We start from the raw sequence: 21,268 nt of genomic DNA, 5'->3' as shown, positions 1-21,268 counted from the left end.
TCCACTACAACATAACTTCACAAGGGTTGAGGCTGTGCTGTATTCATTGTTGATCCTGAGAGCTGAGGAGAACTGAATCTAGCACACAGTAGATCTTCAACAGATAGTCTTTAAATGAATGAAAAAATACATCTCACATCCCCATATAGTTCATGAGCTCCTGAGGGGGCTGCATCTGTTAATTACGCTACTCCTGTCTAGAGGAGCCTCAGTAAGTGCTAGTCTCAAAATTTTTATGGAGAGATTCTAAAACTGACTCCCAGCTAGGCAGACATCGGTAGGAAGAATTCCCATACCCAACTCTTACACATTCTGTTACGAAGAACACAGTCTTTCTATGATTGCATCAGATATGCTTGGCCAAGGTCAGAATCAGTTTCTGGAAACATTTCTATCTCACATGGAAGTTCAGTTTCCTGCTGTTACATTTACATGACTCAAAGAAAAGTTTTGCAGACTTTCAGGAACTGCCTGGTTCTTTCTTATTTTTGGCTGTACCCATCCTCACTCTTTTTCTTTTTTTTAATGTGGAAATATATATGTTATGTATGTATGTGTAACTATAATACATATAATGTAAGATTTACCATCTTAATCATTTTTTCTTTTCCATTTTAATTTATTACAAGATATTGAATATAGTTCCCTGTGCTGTACAGTAGGACCTTGTCATTGATCTATTTTATACACAGTAGTTTGTATCTGCAAATCCCAAACTTCTAACCTATCTCTCTCATCCATCTTAATTATTTTTGTTTGTTTGTTGTTTTCTTAGGGGGTGCAATGAGGTTGGTTGGTTTAATTAATTAATTAATTATTTTAATGGAGGTACTAGGGATGGAACCCAGGACCTCTTGCCTGCTAAGCATGTGCTCTACCACTGAGCTACACCCTCCCCCCAGTCCTTCGTAAGTGTACAGTTTAGTGGTGTTAAGTACATTCACATGGTTGTGCAATCAAGTCCCAGAACTCTTCATCTTGTAAAACTGAAAACTGAAGCTATATCCATTAAACAACAGCCCCTCCCATTTCTCCCTCTGCCCAACCCCTGGCCATCAGCATACCATTTTCTATCTCTATGAATTTGACTATTCTAGCCTCATATACGTGGACTCATACAGTATTCGTCTTTTTGTGACTGGCTATTTCACCTAGCTTAATGTCCTCAAGGTTGATCCACGTTGTAGCATGAGTCAGAATTTACTTCCTTTTTAAGGCTGAATAATTCAATATTCCACTGCATGTACAGACCATATTTTGTTTATCCATTTATCCACTGATGGCACTTGTATTATTTCTACACTTCGAGTATTATGAATAATGCTACTGTGAACGTGAATGTACAAATATCTCTTCAAGACCTTGCTTTCAGTTCGTTTGGGTATATGCCCAGAATTGGAATTGCTAGATCATACGTTAATTCTACTTCTAATTTTTTGAGGAACCGCAAACAATTTTCCACAGTGGCTGCACCATTTTATATTCTCACTGACAGTGCACAATGGCTCCCGAACTCTTTTTAATAGAAAGATATTTTTCCCTTCCAGCAAGTTAGAACTGCTCAGAGATGCCTAACCGCCCTAAACATTCCAGCTCCTTCCAATGCTTAGCAACCAGGAGCCGCGCGGCCCCCACCGAATGTGCAAGGGTGCGTGTGGCCAGCACTTTTCGCTGTCTCCTTCGTGCCTATTTTGAAAAGGCTTCCTTGTCTTCGAATTAACATGCAGGCCGGGTGGACACCCGCTGGTCTGCCTTACAGACAGAGAGCCATGGGCGAGAGCCAGCACTGTTTGGGGAATCATCAAAGCTTTGCAAATCCCGTGTAATCTCCAAAGTAAAGGTGATATATTTCCAATTTGTAGTTTCTTTGGCAGATGCCTGCGAGGCCTGGCACCATCACTCCTTGGTGAACTGGGAGACTTGGAGTGGTGTGTGTGTGTGTGGAAAAGCCAAGAAGACAGCTTCGAGTCATGCTTGTGCATCAATTGTTTCTTACAAGGGGGTCTAAGGGCCTCAGATCTCAGAGACAAAGAACCCAAAGAATCAAATGAGGAGAGTGCCTTGCAGTGATACTGAGGTGTAAGTGGAAGGACCATGGAGACTTCCTGTGTGCTACCTTCTTTCCCCTAATTCACTGATGGGCTGGGAGAACAGGGTCTTGGTCCTCCTGCTTGTCTCCCCTGCATAATGCTGCCTTCTCTGCCCTCCCCCACTCAGCACATTCTGTCTTAGTTTTGCTAATTTTTCATCATCCTACCAGTTTGTATTTCAGAGCACTGTAGTATGGGAACATGTATTCTCTTCAAAGAATATTTAAGTAACAATCAGACAGGATAAAACCCCTCTTAAAAGGAGATTTAAAAATGATAAGACCTTCCCAGCAGACATGCAAAGAGGACAAGTTAGTGGGAGAGATAGTTAAGAAACTCTCAATGACCTTAAGAGACAAAATGACTGGAACTTGATGACCTAAACCAGGGTCAGCAGGCTTTTTCTGTAAAGAGCCAGATAGTAACTATTTTAGGCTTTGGGGGCCACAAGTTTAAAACTGAGGAAATTATGTACTTACATATAACAAGAGAGAAAACAAAATTTCACATTTTTTAATGGACAAAATTCAAAATATAATAATAATTGAGCACTTTTTCTTTTTCTTTTTCTTTTTTTTTCTTTTGTAATACTAGTCTACTGAGGAGAGGAATGGAATTCTTTTTCTTTGGGATAACATCTTGCTTAATTGGAGTTCAAGGTCAATATTCCCTATCATCAAATCGATGGCAAATGTTCACCTGTAAAAACCATTCTTATCTTGCAGGCTGTACAAAAACAGGCAGTGGGCTGGGTTTGGCCTGCAGACCATGGTTTGCCAGCTTCTGTGCAGGCCAAGAGGTGAGTAGTGAGCTACTGACCTGTGAGGTGCACTTCTCTGCACTGCCTGGTAGGTTATAAAGGCACAAACTTCCATCTTTTGGGCGTATCATTCATGTTAGGAAGACACGCAGGGCTTTTTTCTGTCCTCTGCACTGTAGTCCATGCTGTAAGCGACAAGCTGTGTTGTCTTTTCTCATACAGAAGATGATACTTCTGACCCACCAGCAGTTGTCTTTCCAGGAGTGAGGAGGGTCGGGGTTGATCTCTTCCTCATCTACCCTGCTACAGCTGGTACCAGTTCCCACCTAACCGACCAGTTATGTGTCCTGGTCCTAACTTTTACTGAGTGGTGATCAATAAATACTGTATGATTAATTCACAGCGGGTAGATCCTACTAACTCCTTCTTTGTCCTATGTAGTGTTATTATTAAGCAACTGAACTCATGTTTGTCCTCCTATAAACGTGTACACCTGAATATATTTACACACAAATAGATACAAACTGATGACCAAAATTTCCTCCAGGTTTTACCATTGAAAATATTTAAAAAGAAATGGAAATAAAAACGAAGCAAAAATCACTAAAGGGGACGTTGTAGAGGCTTTGTTTAAAATCTTAATGACTGTCCGACTCACAGACATAATAAAGAAACTTATAGTTATGGGGGGAAAAGGGGTGGGAGGGGATAAATTGGGGGTTTGAGATTTGCAAAGGTTAACCACTATATATAAAAATAGATGAAAAAAAATTCTGTATAGCACAGGGAACTATATTCAATATCTTGTAATAACCTTTAATGAAAAAGAATATGAAAACGAAAAAACAAAAACAAAAACAAATAAAGCAAGTATAAAATAACTTCAAAAAATCTTAATGACTGCCCTAAAATGCTGTTAACATATATATAATTCAAACTTCAGTGAGTGTTATCTTTAAATTAGAAATGGTTTAACAAATATTGAAAGCCCGGCCTTTCTCAGATTACTTTTTAAAAAGTCTGGAAAGCAGCGATGGGGAGGCAGTAATTGTGGTATGTTTACTGCAAGTAAATATTTACCCAGGAAGAAGGCCTGAGTATTGTTAAAGATACGATTCTTCACCTCCAGCGTTCCTGACCAAGGCAAGGGGACTCTCGCCACAAGAAAACTGCCAAAGCTTTTTAGCATTCAAAGAATTTTCAGAGGGAGACCAGATTGATTAAAGAAAAGAAAAAAAAAATAGGAGGGGTAGGAAATCACGTACTTATTCTGTGCCAAGCAAAGGGGTTATTCTGAGGCCTGCCTTGGTCACGTGGTGGAGATTAGGTAGCAGGCAGGCTTGTTAATTCATGAGCCAGACGCACCTCTCTATTCCCAGGAAAGCATCCGAAGTGAGCAGTCTCAATAGCTCTGCTCTCAGCAGCTTGTGTCTTCGTTAAGCACAGGCCAAAAGTAGAAGAGGGGAACTGTATATAGATTCGGGAGGCTGGGACAGCTGAGAAAATCACAATTAAAAAATAACTGACATTTATATAGTAAGCCCTTAATGGTTTTCCATTATCTCATACATTATCTCCTTTAACTTCACAGCAATTCTGGGGGGAGGTGTCGGCCACCACCATATTATCTTTATTACATCACCATCACCACTACCATCATCATCTTCAGCACATCACCATCGCCACCGCTACAGCCTCCGCCACCTCCACCTCCACCACCACCACCCCATCATCATCATCATCACCATAGTTATCATGGGGAAGAAGGAAAGTGAAACTTCCAAAGAGTTAGGTAACTTGCTTAAAGTCAAACCACTAGTAAACTGAATTAGGTCTTTTGAATTCAAATATTTCACTCTTTCTGCTATGCTACCTTCCCCCAGTTTGGAAGTCCAAATGGTAAAAATCAAAGATTTACAAACATGGGTGGTTCTAGAATTTTTGTATGCACAGTACTTAGTACAGCAATATGGCCAGAAAATGGAAGCTCTTTGCAGAGCAAGCATACGACTTTTCACTCAGATTGTAGAGTACAGATCATTCAAAATAGCAACATTTTCTGAAAAAGCTTTCTATCATGCTTTATGTGAAGACTTTAAATTCTTATTTATTTTTCAGTCTTTAGAGATGCTATGGAGATTAATAGGTGGCTGAGGCATGTTCCACCTTCAAGACATCCATGGTACCCTCAGCATATAAACCAGAAGTTGAAGGAGAAGAGTTTGTTTTTCCTAATATTTCAGTCATGTGATTTATCTGGAAGCAGTTAAAAGTGCCTTCCATAAGTCATATATTTGATTCTTCAAATGCCATTCCATCATTTCATTGTGCTGTTATAAATAGAAAGAAAAATGCCACCATAGGACATGTTTTCATATTTATTCCCTCTCAGAGTCTCCTAAATGCCAAGTTACAGAGAGAAAACAAGTTATCTTCAACTGCTCAGCCAGTTGACTCACTTTGTGATCTGAAAGTCAAGTTATTTTCTTCCTGTTTTTTGACTCATTACTTCTTACACTGAATAGACAGGTTAGAATGACATAAGGGAAGAGAAGGGACCAGCCAGTGTTCCCCTGTTGCTGTTTGAGTTGTGTAGTATAAATATTTAAACTTTTAACTCCCAATGATCCAAAGACTAAGAAAGAAAGATTTGCAGTGAAAAGTTGACGCCCTAACCTCGTCACTTTCCATAAGGCAGCAACTTGTTCTTTCTTCTCTTTATTTAGAAATAATGATTTCCTAGGGTTAAGCCTCCTAATACAGCAGATGATGAAATACCCTCGAGATCTTTTCTCTGTTTACTAGGTTATCTATTAACGACAATCTTTACAAAACTTGACACAGTGTTTTCTCTCTCCATCAGTTGGGAAAATAGACACCTCACTCTGCCAAAAGTTCACATTTCCCTCACTTTTACATTTTAATGTCTAAAATTTTTACTGTGTATCCACCATTGATCTTTAAGTCTCTTCTGCCTGAAGCATCTGTTAAGCAAGTTGAGGAACGAAAAAGTGTAAGATATGGAAAGTCCACACGTGAAAGAATGCTGATAACATAAATTACCATTAATTTGCCTTCTGGAGTGAAACTGGCCATTATACCTGCCTTTTGATTGTTATCCAGCGTATGTCAAAAATCTTACTGTTAAAAATATCTAAAAATGATCGAGTAAATTGTTCTTTTTTTCTTGAAGGGGAATTCTTGGTGAGTGATAACATACGCTCTGTCTACACGGCACAAAGTGAAGTGGGTTTTCAGCTTAAATGACTTGGTTTGTCTGTCAACAAGGATTGGACACTTTGGATTCCTGACAAATCCCTCCTTCACTCTGGAGTATACACATGCTATGGAATCATCACCCCCTCTGTCAGCCAGACAGATCCAAATTTCAGGCTCCCCAGAAACCAGCCCCCAGTCCAGCCTGAACATATTGTCAAGGAATGTTCAGTGTCCCACCAGCACCTGCACTGTTGTTTCATTTTCTTCTCTCCATTTTTACCTGCTAGGACTAGTCACTATTTTTTTTCCCTTCCTCTCCAACTCTTCTGTGCCCTTCTGGTATTTGATATAGTTATTTCAGTTTGACTCAACAAATACCTTTTCCTTGTAAACCAAAACTGCAATGAGGTATCACCTCACATTGGTCAGAATGGCCATCATGAAAAATTTCACTAACAATAAATGCTAGAGAGAGTGTGGAGAAACTGGAATCCTCCTGCGCTGTTGGTGGGAAAGTAATTTGGTGAAGCCACTATGGAAAACAGTATGGAGGTTCCTCAAAAAACTAAAAATAGAGTTACCATATGATCCAGCAATCTCACTCCTAGGCATATATCTGGAGAAAAGTCTAGTTCAAAATATACATGCACCCCAACGTTCAGAGCAGCACTATTTACAATAGCCAAGACATGGAAGCAACCTAAATGTCCATTGACAGATGGAATGGATAAAGACGATGTGGTATATATGTATACACACACACAATGGAATACTACTCAGCCATAAAAAAGAATGAAATAATGCCATTTGCAGCAATATGGATGGTCCTAGAGATTATCATAGTAAGTGAAGTAAGAGAAAGACAAATATCATATGATATCACTTATATGTGGAATCTAAAAAAAATGACACAAATGAACTTATTTACAAAACAGAAAGAGACTCACAGACATAGAAAACAAACTTATGGTTACCAAAGGAGGGCAGGAAGGGATAAATTAGGAGTTTGGGGTTAGCAGATAGAAACTACTATGTACAGAATAGATAAATAACAAGGTTCTACTGTATAGTACAGGGAACTATATTCAATAACTTATAATAACCTATAAAGAGAAAGAATATGAAAAATAATACATATACAACCGAATCATTATACTGTACACCAAAACTAACACAACATTGTAAATCAACTATACTTCAATTAAAAAAATAACCTTTTCCTTTTTTTAAGATCTCTCCCAAAAAAGCCAACTGAATTGCAAACATCTTCACTAAACATCACAGCTGTTTGTCAAACAATCAATAGACAAAGTTTAGCCATCCAAAAATAAGTGAGAAGTTGCATAAGCTGATACTTACAAAGCACAGTAAAACACCTGAGGCAGAGGTAACTGGGTAAATCACATCTCTCTAATAAACGTGTTGACTTCAGTAAGTGAAGTAATTTCTATCAAAGAGGAAGGGGAAAACTCCCAATTTATTTCACTGCTTTGGTCATAACAACTACACATTTCTTTCTTCTTTATTTTTAACTTTTCCCCCCCATACCTATAATAGGTACATATATATTTGTAGTTTTCAACTTAAGTCCTATGGAAGATATACTCAAGGCTATCTCATACCATTCCTAAAAAGACTTTACTGGCTGCTTCTAGAGATATTAAATAAGCATTTAAAATGCTTTATTTGTAATACTGGACCCCTCTTGGCTTTGGCCTGATCTAAATAGGTCACTCTGAGGTCACTGGGGGCCGTAAATCAGGGGGGGTGAACTGGTGGCCAAGGCAGCCTGCATAGCTTTAGTGCAATGTGCTATTTTAGTTTGTGCCCCTGACGTGACACCATCTCTTTGGCACCAGTCAAAGAAAGCTTCCTAGACATCTATGGGAAGGGAATGCTTTGCAGTAATCCAAGGCATGGGTCACACAGGCATGGATTATTGTGGGGAGGTCTGTGTCTGCTCCAGATCCTGTGACAGATGAAGGAGGGAAAATGACTTCCAACCAAAGCATTTATCCAGGATTTCAGGGATGGAAACTGATCCAAGCAATCTTGGCAAACTGTGAAAGCAAAGAGTAACCAACTTCTTTCTGCACAGGAGATGAGGGCATCCCCTTCCTGCCCCTTCTCCAATCCCATTATTGGGTCTACTTGAGACCCCTGGAGAGTGATGTTTTTAAGAAAGTATCAACATAGTCAAATAACAATTATTATATTTATATGATGTAATATGTGGTATAATGAAACAAAAAGGTCCAACTCTTTCTAGCCAAGGCACATACGCTTTTATGTTCTATTTCTCAACATTTTTTCCATAAAGGGTATGACTTGGCCAGTCTGAACTTTTGGGATTTACTGGTTTTCAACATAATTTAATCTCCCTTCCTTCCCTCCTATTTAAAAAAACTACCTTAGTTTCATCAGCAGTTTGCACAGAAAGACACAAATGGGCATCTATTCTTACAATTCTTTTTTTGATAAACCTTTTGCAATTTTCTTGCTCTCTCAGAACTGAAGTTCCCTCTGAAAGGGAAAAAAGGCTTACTTACCTGGCTTGGGGAAAGGAGAGGTTTGGTTCAAAAATGTGTGGCGTTTTTTCCCCTAAGCATCATTTAGTCTCTAAGAGTGACAAGCATCTAATGGTTGAGTGGACTTCCTTTTGTCGGTACATCTCCATCTGGGAGAGCTCTCCTTTGGGGAGTTTGAAACTACTTTCCTAGAGACGGTAACCTCGGACAGGAGAAGTCACCTTATGCTATGTTGCATTTTACCAGAACATTGGACGGTATAGAAAAAGCTTCGTGGTTTCCTGTAGTTTTTCTAGAAGTGAGAGCTTTCCCTGGAAGTGTCCAGGGAATATATAAGCCTGAGAAATACTTTACACACATGACTGTGAACTCGTGATGTTTTACTATTCTAATCATTGCACCTGACAACAGATGACTGAGCAGTGCTGAAAACGAAGGCAGGCGGGGCTTGTGGGTCTAACAAAAGAAGCAATTGCAACTTTAATTTGTGCCAAGGAGTAATTTCGGCTGCCAGCCTCCTGGCTGACCACCACCTGAGAAACTGTTTCCTCCCACACGTGAGTCCTGTTCTGTTCTTGAAAGCCAGCCAAGGGCCTCCACTCTGATGATTTTTTTTTCTTTTTTCTATTAGTATTACTATCATCATTATAACTGTTACAGTTATCATTACTATTATTATCCATCCAGCTATTTCTACTAACATACACCAGACTGGCTGTCAAGAAGGCACAGTGACAAAACAGATGAAAGCACTTAAATTTGATAAGTTTGAAACAACAATGGGAAAGGAGCTCTCTAATTCCAATTACTGGTTTTTCAATAGCTTGGTAATCAAATCAATCATTCACTAATCATATGCAGCTCTCCCTTCAAACAAAAGCAAAGTCAAACACCAATGCTTCTTAATTCCATGAACTTTAACATTTTCTTTAATCACAGAAAACAATAGCTGAAGCAAACTGGATCTCAGACAGGCAATTAAAAAATATATTGTGAGCATGACTCATTTTTTTTCTTCCCAGATCTTTATGTGGTCCATAAACCTGAATGCATTTATATGTACTTTTAACTGAATGGACCTAATTCTAAATTTGTGTTTCTTTAGGGGGAAAGGGTCCTTTAAAAATGTGTCCATTGCAAGGAAATATGGTTGCCTTAGTAACAAGCTCCTAGGCATTTTCCTTCCTTTATGTTGGAGGAAACTCATTGGATTGAAAGCTTTCTGCTTTCTTAGGCATGTTAAAGTGAGCTAAAAGCATGGAGGAAACCTAGAGCAAGCTTGAATTCTTCTAGGTAGATGTATGCCACTGTGCAGAAAAGATTACGTAACTGAATGCTGCAGCTTTTTACATGAGATCATAGAGAATCTGTAATCAACCCCACTCTTAGATGAAGAAGTAGGCTGAACGAGGTTAGGGACTTGCCCAAGATCCTACAGCTATGTAACAGGAGGTGTGGGGTTACAAGTCAGATTCCTAACAACTTGTCCAGTGCTGTTTCCACTCTATGATACCTCTGAAAAGTGGTTTATAAACAGATGTTCTGTAAATAAGTCCCACTTTGAATATACTAGGTTAACCAAACATGTGAAAAAACTCTGTGCAGAATTCCTTTTCTATGTCACTTTCTAACCCATTCTATAAATCCATTTTTTGAATCCATAGCAGGAATTAATACTTATTGAGTGCTTGCCATGTTTGAGGCACTATTCTAAGCACTTTCCCTGTAACAACATTTCATCCACACACCCTGCGCTAGGAGTATTTACTCTATTTTATAAATGAGTAAACTGAGGCACAGAGAGATTGAGTAACCTGCTCAAAGTCACAGAATGAATTAAGTGCAAAGCCCAGGCAGCACAAGCCTGGAGATGAAGCTCTTGATTATTACCTTGCACAAGTGCACTTAAAATGAAGGAACTACCCGGACAGGATTTCACGTTAATAGGCAAAGATGATCCATGACTCTGAAAACTGAAAACAAATACACTGGACGTTGGACTTAAGGATTCTCTCTTTAATCTTTAGCGATTAAGTTAAATGAATAATCAGTCTGGGAAGTATAAAGAGTATCACCTCGGAAGTACAATGAAAATATTGCGAATCAGGTATGAACATAATCTGCACAACCCAACAGGTATTATTGTCCCATTTCACCACTGAGGAAACAAGTTTAGCTCAGCAATTACCTTGCTTAAGTCACAGAGGTAATCAGAGGCAAAATGAGAATTTGAATCTGAATCTTGTCTGACTCCCAGCTTGACTCTTTACTATGCCTGTTGCTGTTCAAATAATCACCTTGATAATCACGAATGTTCAGGAGAGAGATCTTATAGGCTCATCGAGCCTGGCTTTTTTGAGGTCTTAAATCTTGCCTTCAGAGCTGGGCCACAGGTAATCCACAGTGCGGTGGTTGTATCCGTCTATAGGTGGCGCTCTTTCGCACTGTAGCCGGTCGTAAAAAGAAAAATCTCTTTGGGGGAAAGAAATGTGGCCGGGCGTTTTGAAGGTTGGTAAAAAAAATTACTAAATTGTCCCATTTGGGCTTATAGTCCTAGTTGTAAATATATTTTAATTCCTGAAGGGAGTACACATCTAAGTAGGTATAAACAGAAAACATCTTTAAGTAGAAGTGAAAAGCCAAGGAATGGAGCCTAAGACCAAACTTCAGGCCAGAGCAGCTCCAAATACCTGTCACCCAGGTAAAGCAACAGTTAGAGAATATGGCAAATAGCAAGGACGCTGGAGGAGATATTCTTTAAACTGATTTAAATGGTGATAAAAAGAAAAAAAATCCCAAATTATGGTTTTCAACTTTTCAGAGGCTAGAACAGTCATGGAAAGAGACATCAAGACGCCGATAATGGTTACATCCTAAGTGATTAGATTACAAGGGATTTTTGTTGGGCTGTACTCTCATTTGTCTTCAATGAACTTGTATTACTTGGCTAATCACAAAAAATTTTACCACTGTTCCTTTAAAAAATTACTTGATAGAGTTTTTTTTTTTTATTACCAGATATGATTCTTGTGGGGGGAAAAATAAAAAAACCCCACGAATTTATGAGGTCCCTGAGTCCAGATCACCATTTATTTAAACAGTTTCAAATTCTTGAAAAGCTCTTGCCTAAGGCCCAACCCCAAAGGCAGCATTTAAACAAGATGTCTGTAGATGACAAGATTAGCCACTTCAAACTGCAACCCTTAGAGTCAAATCCTACTCCACAGGGTGACCTGTGGAAACCTAGGCGGTGCCACTGGGTGTCAGAAGCTAGGACGGCTGCCGCCTCCCAGCCTGAAAGAAGAGGCGAAAGGAAAGGGGACCCAGAGAGAGCTGGGATGACAAATAAGTCCGAGGAAGAGCAAGAGAGGGAAAGATTCAACGGGAGAGAGAGAAAAGAAGGAGAGACAGGTAGTGCAGCTCAAAGCACCATGGCATCATGGAAACCGTCCCTGGTCTGCTTATCCACCTGCTACTCCGGCACTGCTACCCCAGCGGTTCCGCTGTGTGCTGAGCACCGAGACAGACACCCTTCCCTTAAGCTGTTAGACAAGAGAGCACAGAAGAAAATTTTGTGCTATTTTCTACCATAAACTAAATCTTAAGTCATGACATTAAAAAAAAAAAAAGTATCTGGCGGAACCATTCAACTCCCGAGTTCCCTGGCTTTGCCTTGTCCTCCTTGGGTGCTGCCTAGATGGACATGCGCAACACCATCCCATCCAGGATGCTTTCAAAGTCCTCAAGGTCCTTACCCAAGCCGGGCCAAAGATAAGCAAAGTAGGCCAGAGAAAGTTTCCTGCCAGAAAGACGTGTTTACCTTCACTAAAAATATCATCCTCTTCATCCATCAGGAGCTCCTCGGGGTCCAGATACTGCATCTTGGAGACGGCAAGTCAGCGTGCGCAGCCCAGGCAGCCCCAGCAGCCACACTGCCCCCGAGGCGATTTCCTTCCCTGGGTTGCCTAAGCCCTCCGAGGAGGCAGCTTCCGCCTCTGCCCTGAGAAAGTAGCTTCATTCATATGAATAGGCTTCGTGAGCCTTTTGCAGAGTGCATTCCAGGTGGGGTAATTTTCACCACGGAGAAGGATTTTTTTTTTTTTGGAAGGGGACTGCAGATCGGGTTGGATATCGCATTAAGTCTGAGTGCACTTAATTCTATTTCAAAGCCACAACTTTCATATTTTCTAAAAGAGGAAGGTGGGCGTTTAACTTTCTTACTTATGAATTGAACACAATGGGTAGCGTTGAAAGAGAGGGGGTTCACATTTCTTCTATCTTAGTTTTGCTTCAGTGACAATTTATCTGAAAGGAACGCAAGCCACTAGCTAGAGCCAAGCAGGCATTGGGAGGGATAGAGTTTTTCTTTCACTAATAGTTGTATTTTTCTCTTTTGCAAGTCCCTCACATTGGAGGATTAGAAACTTTCCAACACTTAAACCCAACTGAACATACATCTAGGCTCTTATTGTCTCAATGAATCTACAGCCAATAAATAGATAATTCGTTTGGCTCAAACAACTTCCATTTCATAATACTGACTCAGTCTGATACTTCAGACATCACTAAAGAAGAAAGGAGAAAATGTAACTCAGAAAGCAGTTCCTCCTAGAGGGAGCAACCACTGAGCTGTCACATGAGTACCAGTGGTTGGCATCACCATATCGAAACACTCAAAATGTGCTGAATTCTGTATGGCTGTTTAAACACAAATCTCTGAGTGATACTGCAACTTCACTTGGGGTTTCCCAGGCCTCTGCGTTGTGTTATAAGATGTCAGAAGCTTAGAGGATGCAAATGGAGGTGATGTGGGAAGTTGTTGGCCCAAGGTGTTTACTCCTGGCAACTTTATTTACTGAGTAGGGTTTCTTTTTTTAAAATATGTATTACTGTACTTTTAATTGACCTAAACTTTTAGAGCAGTTTTAGATTCACAGCAGAATTGAGAGGAAGTAACAGTGATCTCCCATATACCCCTTGCCCCAACACATGTATAGCCCCTGCCATTATCAGCGCTCTATCAGAGTGGCACATTCGTAACAACTGATGAACCTATATTGATGCATCAGTATCACCCAGAGTCCAAGGTTTACATTAGTCCAAGGTTCATTCTTGGTATTGTATATTCTGTAGATTTGGACAAATATATAATGACATATATCCACCATTATAGTTTCATACAAGGTAGTTTCTCTGCTCTAAAAATCCTGTGCTTCGCCTATTTAACCCTCCCTCCCTGCAACCCTGGTAACCACTGATATTTTTACTGTCTCCATAGTTTTGTCTTTTCCAGAACATCAGAGTTGGAATCATACGGAATGGAGACTTTTCAGATTGGCTTCATTCACTTAGTGGTATGCATATAAGGTTCCTCCTGGTCTTTTCATGGCTTGATAGCTCATTTCTTCTTAATGCTGAATAATACTTCATTGTCTGGATGTACCACAGTTTATTTATCTGTTCACCTACTGAAGGACACCTTGGTTGCTTCCAAGTTTGGGCAATTATGAACAAAGCGGATATAAACACCCATGAGCAGGGTTTTGTGTGGACGTACATTTTCTACTCCTTTGAGTACATAAAAAGGAGCAGATTACTTGGTTGTATGAAAAGAGTATGTTAAGTTTTGTCTGAAGCTGCCAAACTGTCTTCCCAAGAGGCTGTACCATTTTGGATCCCCACCACTAACAAATGGAAGTTCCTATTGCTCCACATCCTCGCCAGCATTTGGTGTTCTGGATGTTGGCCATTCTACTAGGTGTGTCATGGTATCTCACTGTATTGCTAAGTGCTTTTGAAGAGACTACTGGTGCTACTCTCCAGAGTCAGAACCGCCCCCTCCTCCCTTAACTTATCTTTGAAATTACACCAGCTTTTCCCAGGGAAGAGTATGGAAAATGGGGCTGGAGAAGTCCAGCTGTAAGAAAGGATGTGTACAGAGGAATTCTAGAGTCAGTCATGAAGGGCTATTTGAGCACCAGCAGTGGGTTTACCCCTGCGATGGGTGCTGTGGGGTTCCTAAAGAGCGTATGCAGCCTGGGGCCTGTTGGAACCTCCAATCACTCTTAACCAGGGCTAGGACCATCCTCAGGGAAGAATTTGGATATAGTGGGTATTTTGGATTGCACAGTGACTGGGGAGTGTGTCTGATATTTAATGTCTTTGTTTTTACATTTTTTATTGATTTATAATCATTTTACAATGTTGTGTCAAATTCCAGTGTAAAGCACAATTTTTCAGTTATACATGAACATATATATATTCATTGTCACATTTTTTTCTCTGTGAGCTACCATTAGATCTTGTATATATTTGCCTGTGCTATACAGTATAATCTTGTTTATCTATTCTACAATTTTGAAATTCTGTCTATCCCTTCCCACCCTCTGCCCCCTTGGCAACCACAAGTTAGTATTCTATGTCTATGAGTCTGTTTCTGTTTTGTATTTATGCTTTGTTTGTTTGTTTGTTTGTTTTTTAGATTCCACATATGAGCTATCTCATATGGTATTTTTCGTTGTCTTTCTGGCTTTCTTCACTTAGAATGACATTCTCCAGGAGCATCCACGTTGCTGCAAATGGCATTATGTTGTCGGTTTTTATGGCTGAGCAGTATTCCATTGTATAAATATACCACAGCTTCTTTATCCAGTCATCTTGATATTTAATGTCTTGGTAACCTTCCTGCAATGTATGGGACAGTGGCTCGAGAGGAAGGACTGTCCAGCCCTTAACACCAGTAGTGCCCCTCCCACCTTGAGAAATACAGAGAAGCAGCAGCTGGAGCTGAATCCTGTCTCTAGATCTCCTTTGCTCCCCTCCTTTCTGACTCTTCCATCACCATCCCCCAACCCAATTTCCACCCAAATGACTTTTCTGGTTCAAGACTGTACTTATCTAAATTCCATTCATTAAAATGGGCCTGGATTATAAAATGATAAAGCTGCTATGGAATGCAGTATGGAGGTTTCTCAAACAATTAAAAATAAAATTACTATATAACCCAGCAACCCCACTTCTGGGCATATAATCCAAAATTTGAAAGCAGGATCTTGAATTGATACTTGCATTGCCATGTTCATTGAAGCATTATTCATAATAGTCAAGATGTAAAAGTAATCTACATGTCCATCAGTGGATGAATGGATAAAGAAAATGTGGCATATATGTACAATGGAATATTATTCAGTCTTTAAAAAGAAGGAAATCCTGTCACAAGTCATAACATGGATGAAACTTGATTACATTATGCTAAATGAAATAAGCCAGTCACAAAAAGACCAATACTATTGATGTACCTAAAGTAGTCAAATTCATAGAAACAGCAAGCAGAATGGTGGTTCCCAGGGGCTGGGGGGAGAGGAAAATGGGGAGTTGTTCAGTGGTATAGAGTTTCAGACATGAAAGATGAAAAAGTTCTAGAGCTCTTTGGTACAACAATGTACATATAGTTAACACTGAAATGTGGTCTTAAAAATTGTTAAGAAGGGAAGAAAAAAAATCAAGAGGGTAAAATTTATGTTATGTGTTTTTTACCACATACAAAAAAAAATGGTCCCAAATGCAGGAAATTTTTGTGCAGACTGAAGCTCCATTCATTGTGGCTGGGGTGAGGAGACAGGCATCAATTTTCATCATCACTACATTTCTCACCCACTGTCCTGTGTCCTTTAATCTTCACAACCCCAGGAGGTAGGTGTTATTATCTCATTTTACAGTTGAAGCAGTGGGACTCTGAGAGCTTAAATAACTTTCTTAAGAACACATAGCTAGTGAGTGGCAGATTGGAATAACTCCAAAGCTCACTCCATTACCTCCCATCTAAACAGCTTTATGGAGTGACTACAAATGATCTGGGTCACCAGAGCATCCCAGTGGCTCCTGGGAATCTGCGCTATCTCCATCTCCTCCCACTTCGGAGCTGCCAGGTTGCCATATTGACCCTGGGGTCCCCAGCCATTCCACTTTAGCAAATTAGCACAATCATTTGGGGGACTATTTCTTTATCTTTAAATGGAGAAAATAAAATCTTTCTGTTATGGGTTTAATTGTGTCCCCCCCACCACTCAAGTTTATATGTTGACATCCTAACCCCTAGCACCTCAGAATGTGACCTTATTTGAAATGTGATAATGGCAGATGTAATTGGTTAAGATGAGGTCATACTTAAATAGGATGGGCCCCTTACAAAAAGGAGAGAATTGGATTCCGATATGCACACAGGGAGAACATATGTGAAGATGAAGGCAGAGATCTAGAAGCCGCAGAATGCCAAAGATGGCCAGCAACCCACCAGAAGCATGGAACAGATTCTCCCTCATCTCTCTCAGGAGGAGCAAACCCTGCTGACACCTTTATCTCAAACTTCTAGCCTCCCAAACTATGAAACAGTAAATTTCGGTTATTTAAGTCACCCAGTTTGGGGTGCTTTGTTACGGCAGCCCTAGCAAACTAATACACTTCCTCATTTGGCTTGTTTTGAGGATGACATAGGCGCATTTGTGTAACGGAACTGACAAAGCACATGGCACACGGTGCACATCGAGTTGTAATTATCCTACTCAAACCTCTCACAGAGCGGGTTAGGGCCATTTCTCTGGCTGAAGCCTCAATGGGGATGGAGGGTGGCTTGGTACAAAATCTCAATAACCCTTGATATATTCCCCTCAGTCTTCTCCAGTATAGATATTTTAAAAAGACAGCTAACAATTTCAAAGAACAAATCACAAATGTCACTGAGAATGCCTTAAGAGCACTGTTATAGAAAACATACTCCTTGCTCCCAAAATTCACAGTCACCTTAGAGAGAGAAGACATATATATGCCTGATGTGTTGGCTAAGGAGGGAAATTTGTTACCTTCAGATGCATGCATCCATGTGGATACATTTCGAAAACATAATGTGGACTAAAGAAAGTCTCATAAAAATATCAATAGCATGAGTCTCCTTATATAAATGACCCAAGTGGGCAAAAGGTAAAAAAAAACAACAGCTAAACTGACAAAAAAGAGATTAATGGAAGAAGAGGCATACAAATTTTATTAACATTTTTATAATGCCTGGGGGCTCCATGGAAAAGAAGTGAAAATCCCAAAGGAGTGGTTAGACTTCGGGGCGATATACTATTTTAACAAAGAGTAGTAAGTTGTGGAGAAGTGATTAGACAAAGGGAAGGTGGGGTGGTTTGGGGTCCTAGAGGTAGTAAATTGCGGGAAGGAGACTAGGAAATACATGATGGATAAGGGTTTAATAAGATATGGTATGCAGACTCATCTCATCTCTGGTGATAAAAGTAGTCTTCAGTCCATGAATCATCTTCCTGTTCCTGGTACGGGAAAGGGGAACACTTTTACAAAGGGAAATTAATGTCCTGTTTATAGGCCAAAAAAAAGAGAAAGCAGAACTTTCTCCTATGTCTGCTATTTCTGAATTGCCTTCACCTAAAAATAATCCTGATGCCAATGTGGCATATTTTGGGGTGATGTATTCTGATCCTTTTCAAATCCATACTAGAAAAGAAAGACTGCAGCTAGGGAAACGGTGCTCGGGGCTGGGCAAGTCAGTGAGGTGGAGTTACGGGGGTGCAGGTTAGAGAGAGCAGTTTTGAGTAAGCAGTGAGAGGTGAGTCTGGAACATTAACCAAAGGACCTTGCTTTTCGGTGATTGAGGCAAATAGCTCTGATAATTGGATTTCAGGAAGAGAACAAAAGTAAGGACGAGCCAGTATGAGCCAATTATTTTAATCAAAGGCTGATTTGTGACAATCTGAGCTAAGTTTAACAACACAACTCACCAAGGTCAAAAGCACAGGAACATGGCAAAACTTTTATACTCTGAACAGTTGGTACCTACTTAGTGCTGTACTCAGTGTGCAAATTTCAAAGACATGCAAGGCCTAGTCCATGCTTTGAGGGGCTTTACGTGCTCATTTCTGTGTTCATTCATTTATTCATCCATCAATCCATCCATCCATCCAACCATCATCTATCTATTCAAAAAAATAATAATCAATTCCTACTGTATTTCAAGCCCGTGGGAAACATTTAAGTAAATGTATGAACGACTGTGTATGTGTTGTCTTGAATATATGAAAACCAACTTGGTGGTATTGTTTTGTGGCATGGGAATTTAAGTTATAATCATTGGCTATTTATTAATTTTAAACATTTCTGCATGGTCTGCTGTTTTGAAAAAAAAATTACCATCTGTGAAATGCTTAGAGGGGGAAGTCACACTGATGGGAACATGTCATCATCCAATGTGGGCTTTCATTTCAATAGAGGATGAGCTTCACAATCTTCTCTCTGTATCTACTTCTGGAGAATTTCCCACTCCTTCCAGACAGTGTTTCTAAATACTTTTCAGATGGAAAACTTCAGAGCAGGGAGAAGAATGTCAAGTAATTAGGGGTACTAGAAACAGAAAGGAGAACAAAGTAGAAAAGAGGAATTGAAACTGTGAAGAGTGTTTGGAATCAATAAAGAAAGAGAAGGTGAAAATGTCACAGAGCCAGAAATAATCTTATCTTTGGATACCTTTGCCTGTAAAAAAGCACATCAAATGTGTCTAACTGCAGGAGGACATGGACAAGGAGCTGGGGCTAAAGGAACACGATTTTAACGCTATTCCTGTCTTCAGGCCGTTAAGAGAAGATACCCACCTTGTGGGATGACAGTCCTCCCGGAGGCTTTGGAAGTCTTCCTGCTCACCTTCCCCAGTCTTAAGGGTATCTCTCAGCTGCAGGAGCCACACTCAAGGTCACTTACTACAGGTGCTGGGGAAGCCTGCCCGACAGACTGACCAAAGCCCTGGATGGATTTGCCCTAGTTCCATCTCCTCATCCCCAGCTCTCTTGTAGCCTTGAAAACCAAGAGCCTACAATACAGGGAAAACCAGAAGACTAGCAGTCATTGAAGTGGTTAGAGGATGGGTTTGGAGCTTCTTTAAAGCCCCATTCCCAGAAAATTGTCACGATGTGACCTATCTGTTGTTTCCCTGGAAGATCCCATTTATAAGGCTGTCTTTATTTAACATTTATAAGGCTGTCTTTATTGAACTTGAGTCAGAGTTGCCCAGAGTGAATAGCCTTTTCTTTGGGCCTGCTTGTTAAAAACAATCAGAGGCAACTGGTAAATAATGAAACTGTCTGAGGCAGTGGTAAAAGTCAAACAGCAGGTGAACCAAAATCTTAAAAAGGAAAACCTAGGGAAAGAGATGACCATAGGGGGCTTTGAAAATCTCTGACATATTCCTGGGAATTCAGAAGGCCAAATGCGTACAGGGCCACGTGCACGACCAGGGCTGTGCACGTGGTTAGAAAAGACCTGCAAAGGCCATAAACTCTCACCTCTGGCTAAACTTGAGGCTCTGCAGAAGCAGGAAGTAAAGGGTAAGGCTAAGTTGTCGAGTGTCTAGCTGAGTGAGAAGGTGTATCCTAGCTTACATACAGAGTCTCTTGACAAAGGCTAAGACTCATTGGCTCCAAGCAGCTAAAGAAATCTCTGTCCAACATTAGCTGACTGCTAAGTAACTAAGCAGGGATTTCAGTGGCCACACAAAACAAAGAATATAGACTTTACAGAGCTAGTTCAGAAAAGTCACTAAACAACAAAAAATCCCTGAGGAGGTGGGGAGAATCTGATTTCCAGAGTTCCCATATAATATTAATTAAATTGTCCAGTTTTCAACAACAAATTGAGACATGCAAAGAAATAAGAAAGTATGGCTCATACACACAAAACAAAACAAAGCAAATCAATAGAATCTGTCCCTGAAGAAGCCCAGATGTCGGACTCACTAGGACAAAGACTTTAAATCATCTACTTAAAATGTGTTCAAAGAATTAAAGTAAACTAAATACGAGAAGACTGTCTCAACAGTGGAAACATCAACAAGAAGATAGAAATTACCTGAAGAACACAAAAGCACTAACTCAAAAAGATTTATGTACCCCCATGTTCACTGCAGCAATATTTACAATAGCCAAGATACAGAAACAATCTTACTGCCCATTGACAGATGAATGGATAAAGAAGATGTGATACACACACACACACACACACACACACACGATGGACTACTGCTCAGCCATAAAAAAGAACGAAATCTTGCCATTTGAAACAGCATAGATTAACCTAGAAGGTATTATACTAAGTGAAATAAGTCAGAGAAAGACAGATACTCTATGATTTCACTTCCACGTGGAATCTAAAAAACAGATGAACAAATAAAACAAAGAAGAAACAGACTCATAGATACAGGGAACAAATTGGTGGTTGCCAGAGGGCAGGGGGTGGGGGGAATGAGCAAAATAGGTGGAGATAAGAGGCATGCACTACCAGTTATAAAATACATGTTGGGGGTGTATAATGTACAGAACAGGGAATAGAGTCAATAATATTGTAATAATTTTAAATGGTGACGGATGGTAACTAGACTTATCCTGGTGATCATCTCATGATGTATATAAACGTTGAATCACTATGTCATATACTTAAAACTAATATAACATTGTATCTCAATTATACTTCAATAAAAATTAATTATACATATATTTTCTTCTAACAGAGAAATGTGATAGAACGATCAAAAAAGAGTTTCAAGTATAAAAAGACATTACATTGTAAGAAGGGAAATTGTCCCACACTTGGGCTGAAGTAGCACTTTGTGG

General features: G+C 39.9%; 1 protein-coding gene across 6 annotated transcripts in view; it reads right to left on the bottom strand.

Moving 5' to 3' along the window:
- RIPOR2 (RHO family interacting cell polarization regulator 2) overlaps positions 1–21,268 on the bottom strand; it is a 179,217-nt gene that overhangs the window by 88,114 nt on the left and 69,835 nt on the right. Inside the window, exon 1 of one of the 6 annotated variants that reach the window (XM_006198596.4) lies at positions 12,418–12,531. The exons of the other annotated variants lie outside the window; for them this stretch is intronic. Within the exon in view, the coding sequence (XP_006198658.2) occupies positions 12,418–12,478 (61 nt within the window). The 5' untranslated portion in view covers positions 12,479–12,531. Of the gene's footprint in view, positions 1–12,417; positions 12,532–21,268 lie in introns of those variants that run through there. 6 annotated transcript variants of the gene reach the window in all.

The sequence above is a fragment of the Vicugna pacos genome, chromosome 20 (genome assembly GCF_048564905.1).
Source record: "Vicugna pacos chromosome 20, VicPac4, whole genome shotgun sequence".
Classification (NCBI taxonomy): domain Eukaryota; kingdom Metazoa; phylum Chordata; class Mammalia; order Artiodactyla; family Camelidae; genus Vicugna; species Vicugna pacos.
Note: the sequence above shows the minus strand (reverse complement) of the source record. Positions and strands in the feature narration are given on the sequence as shown.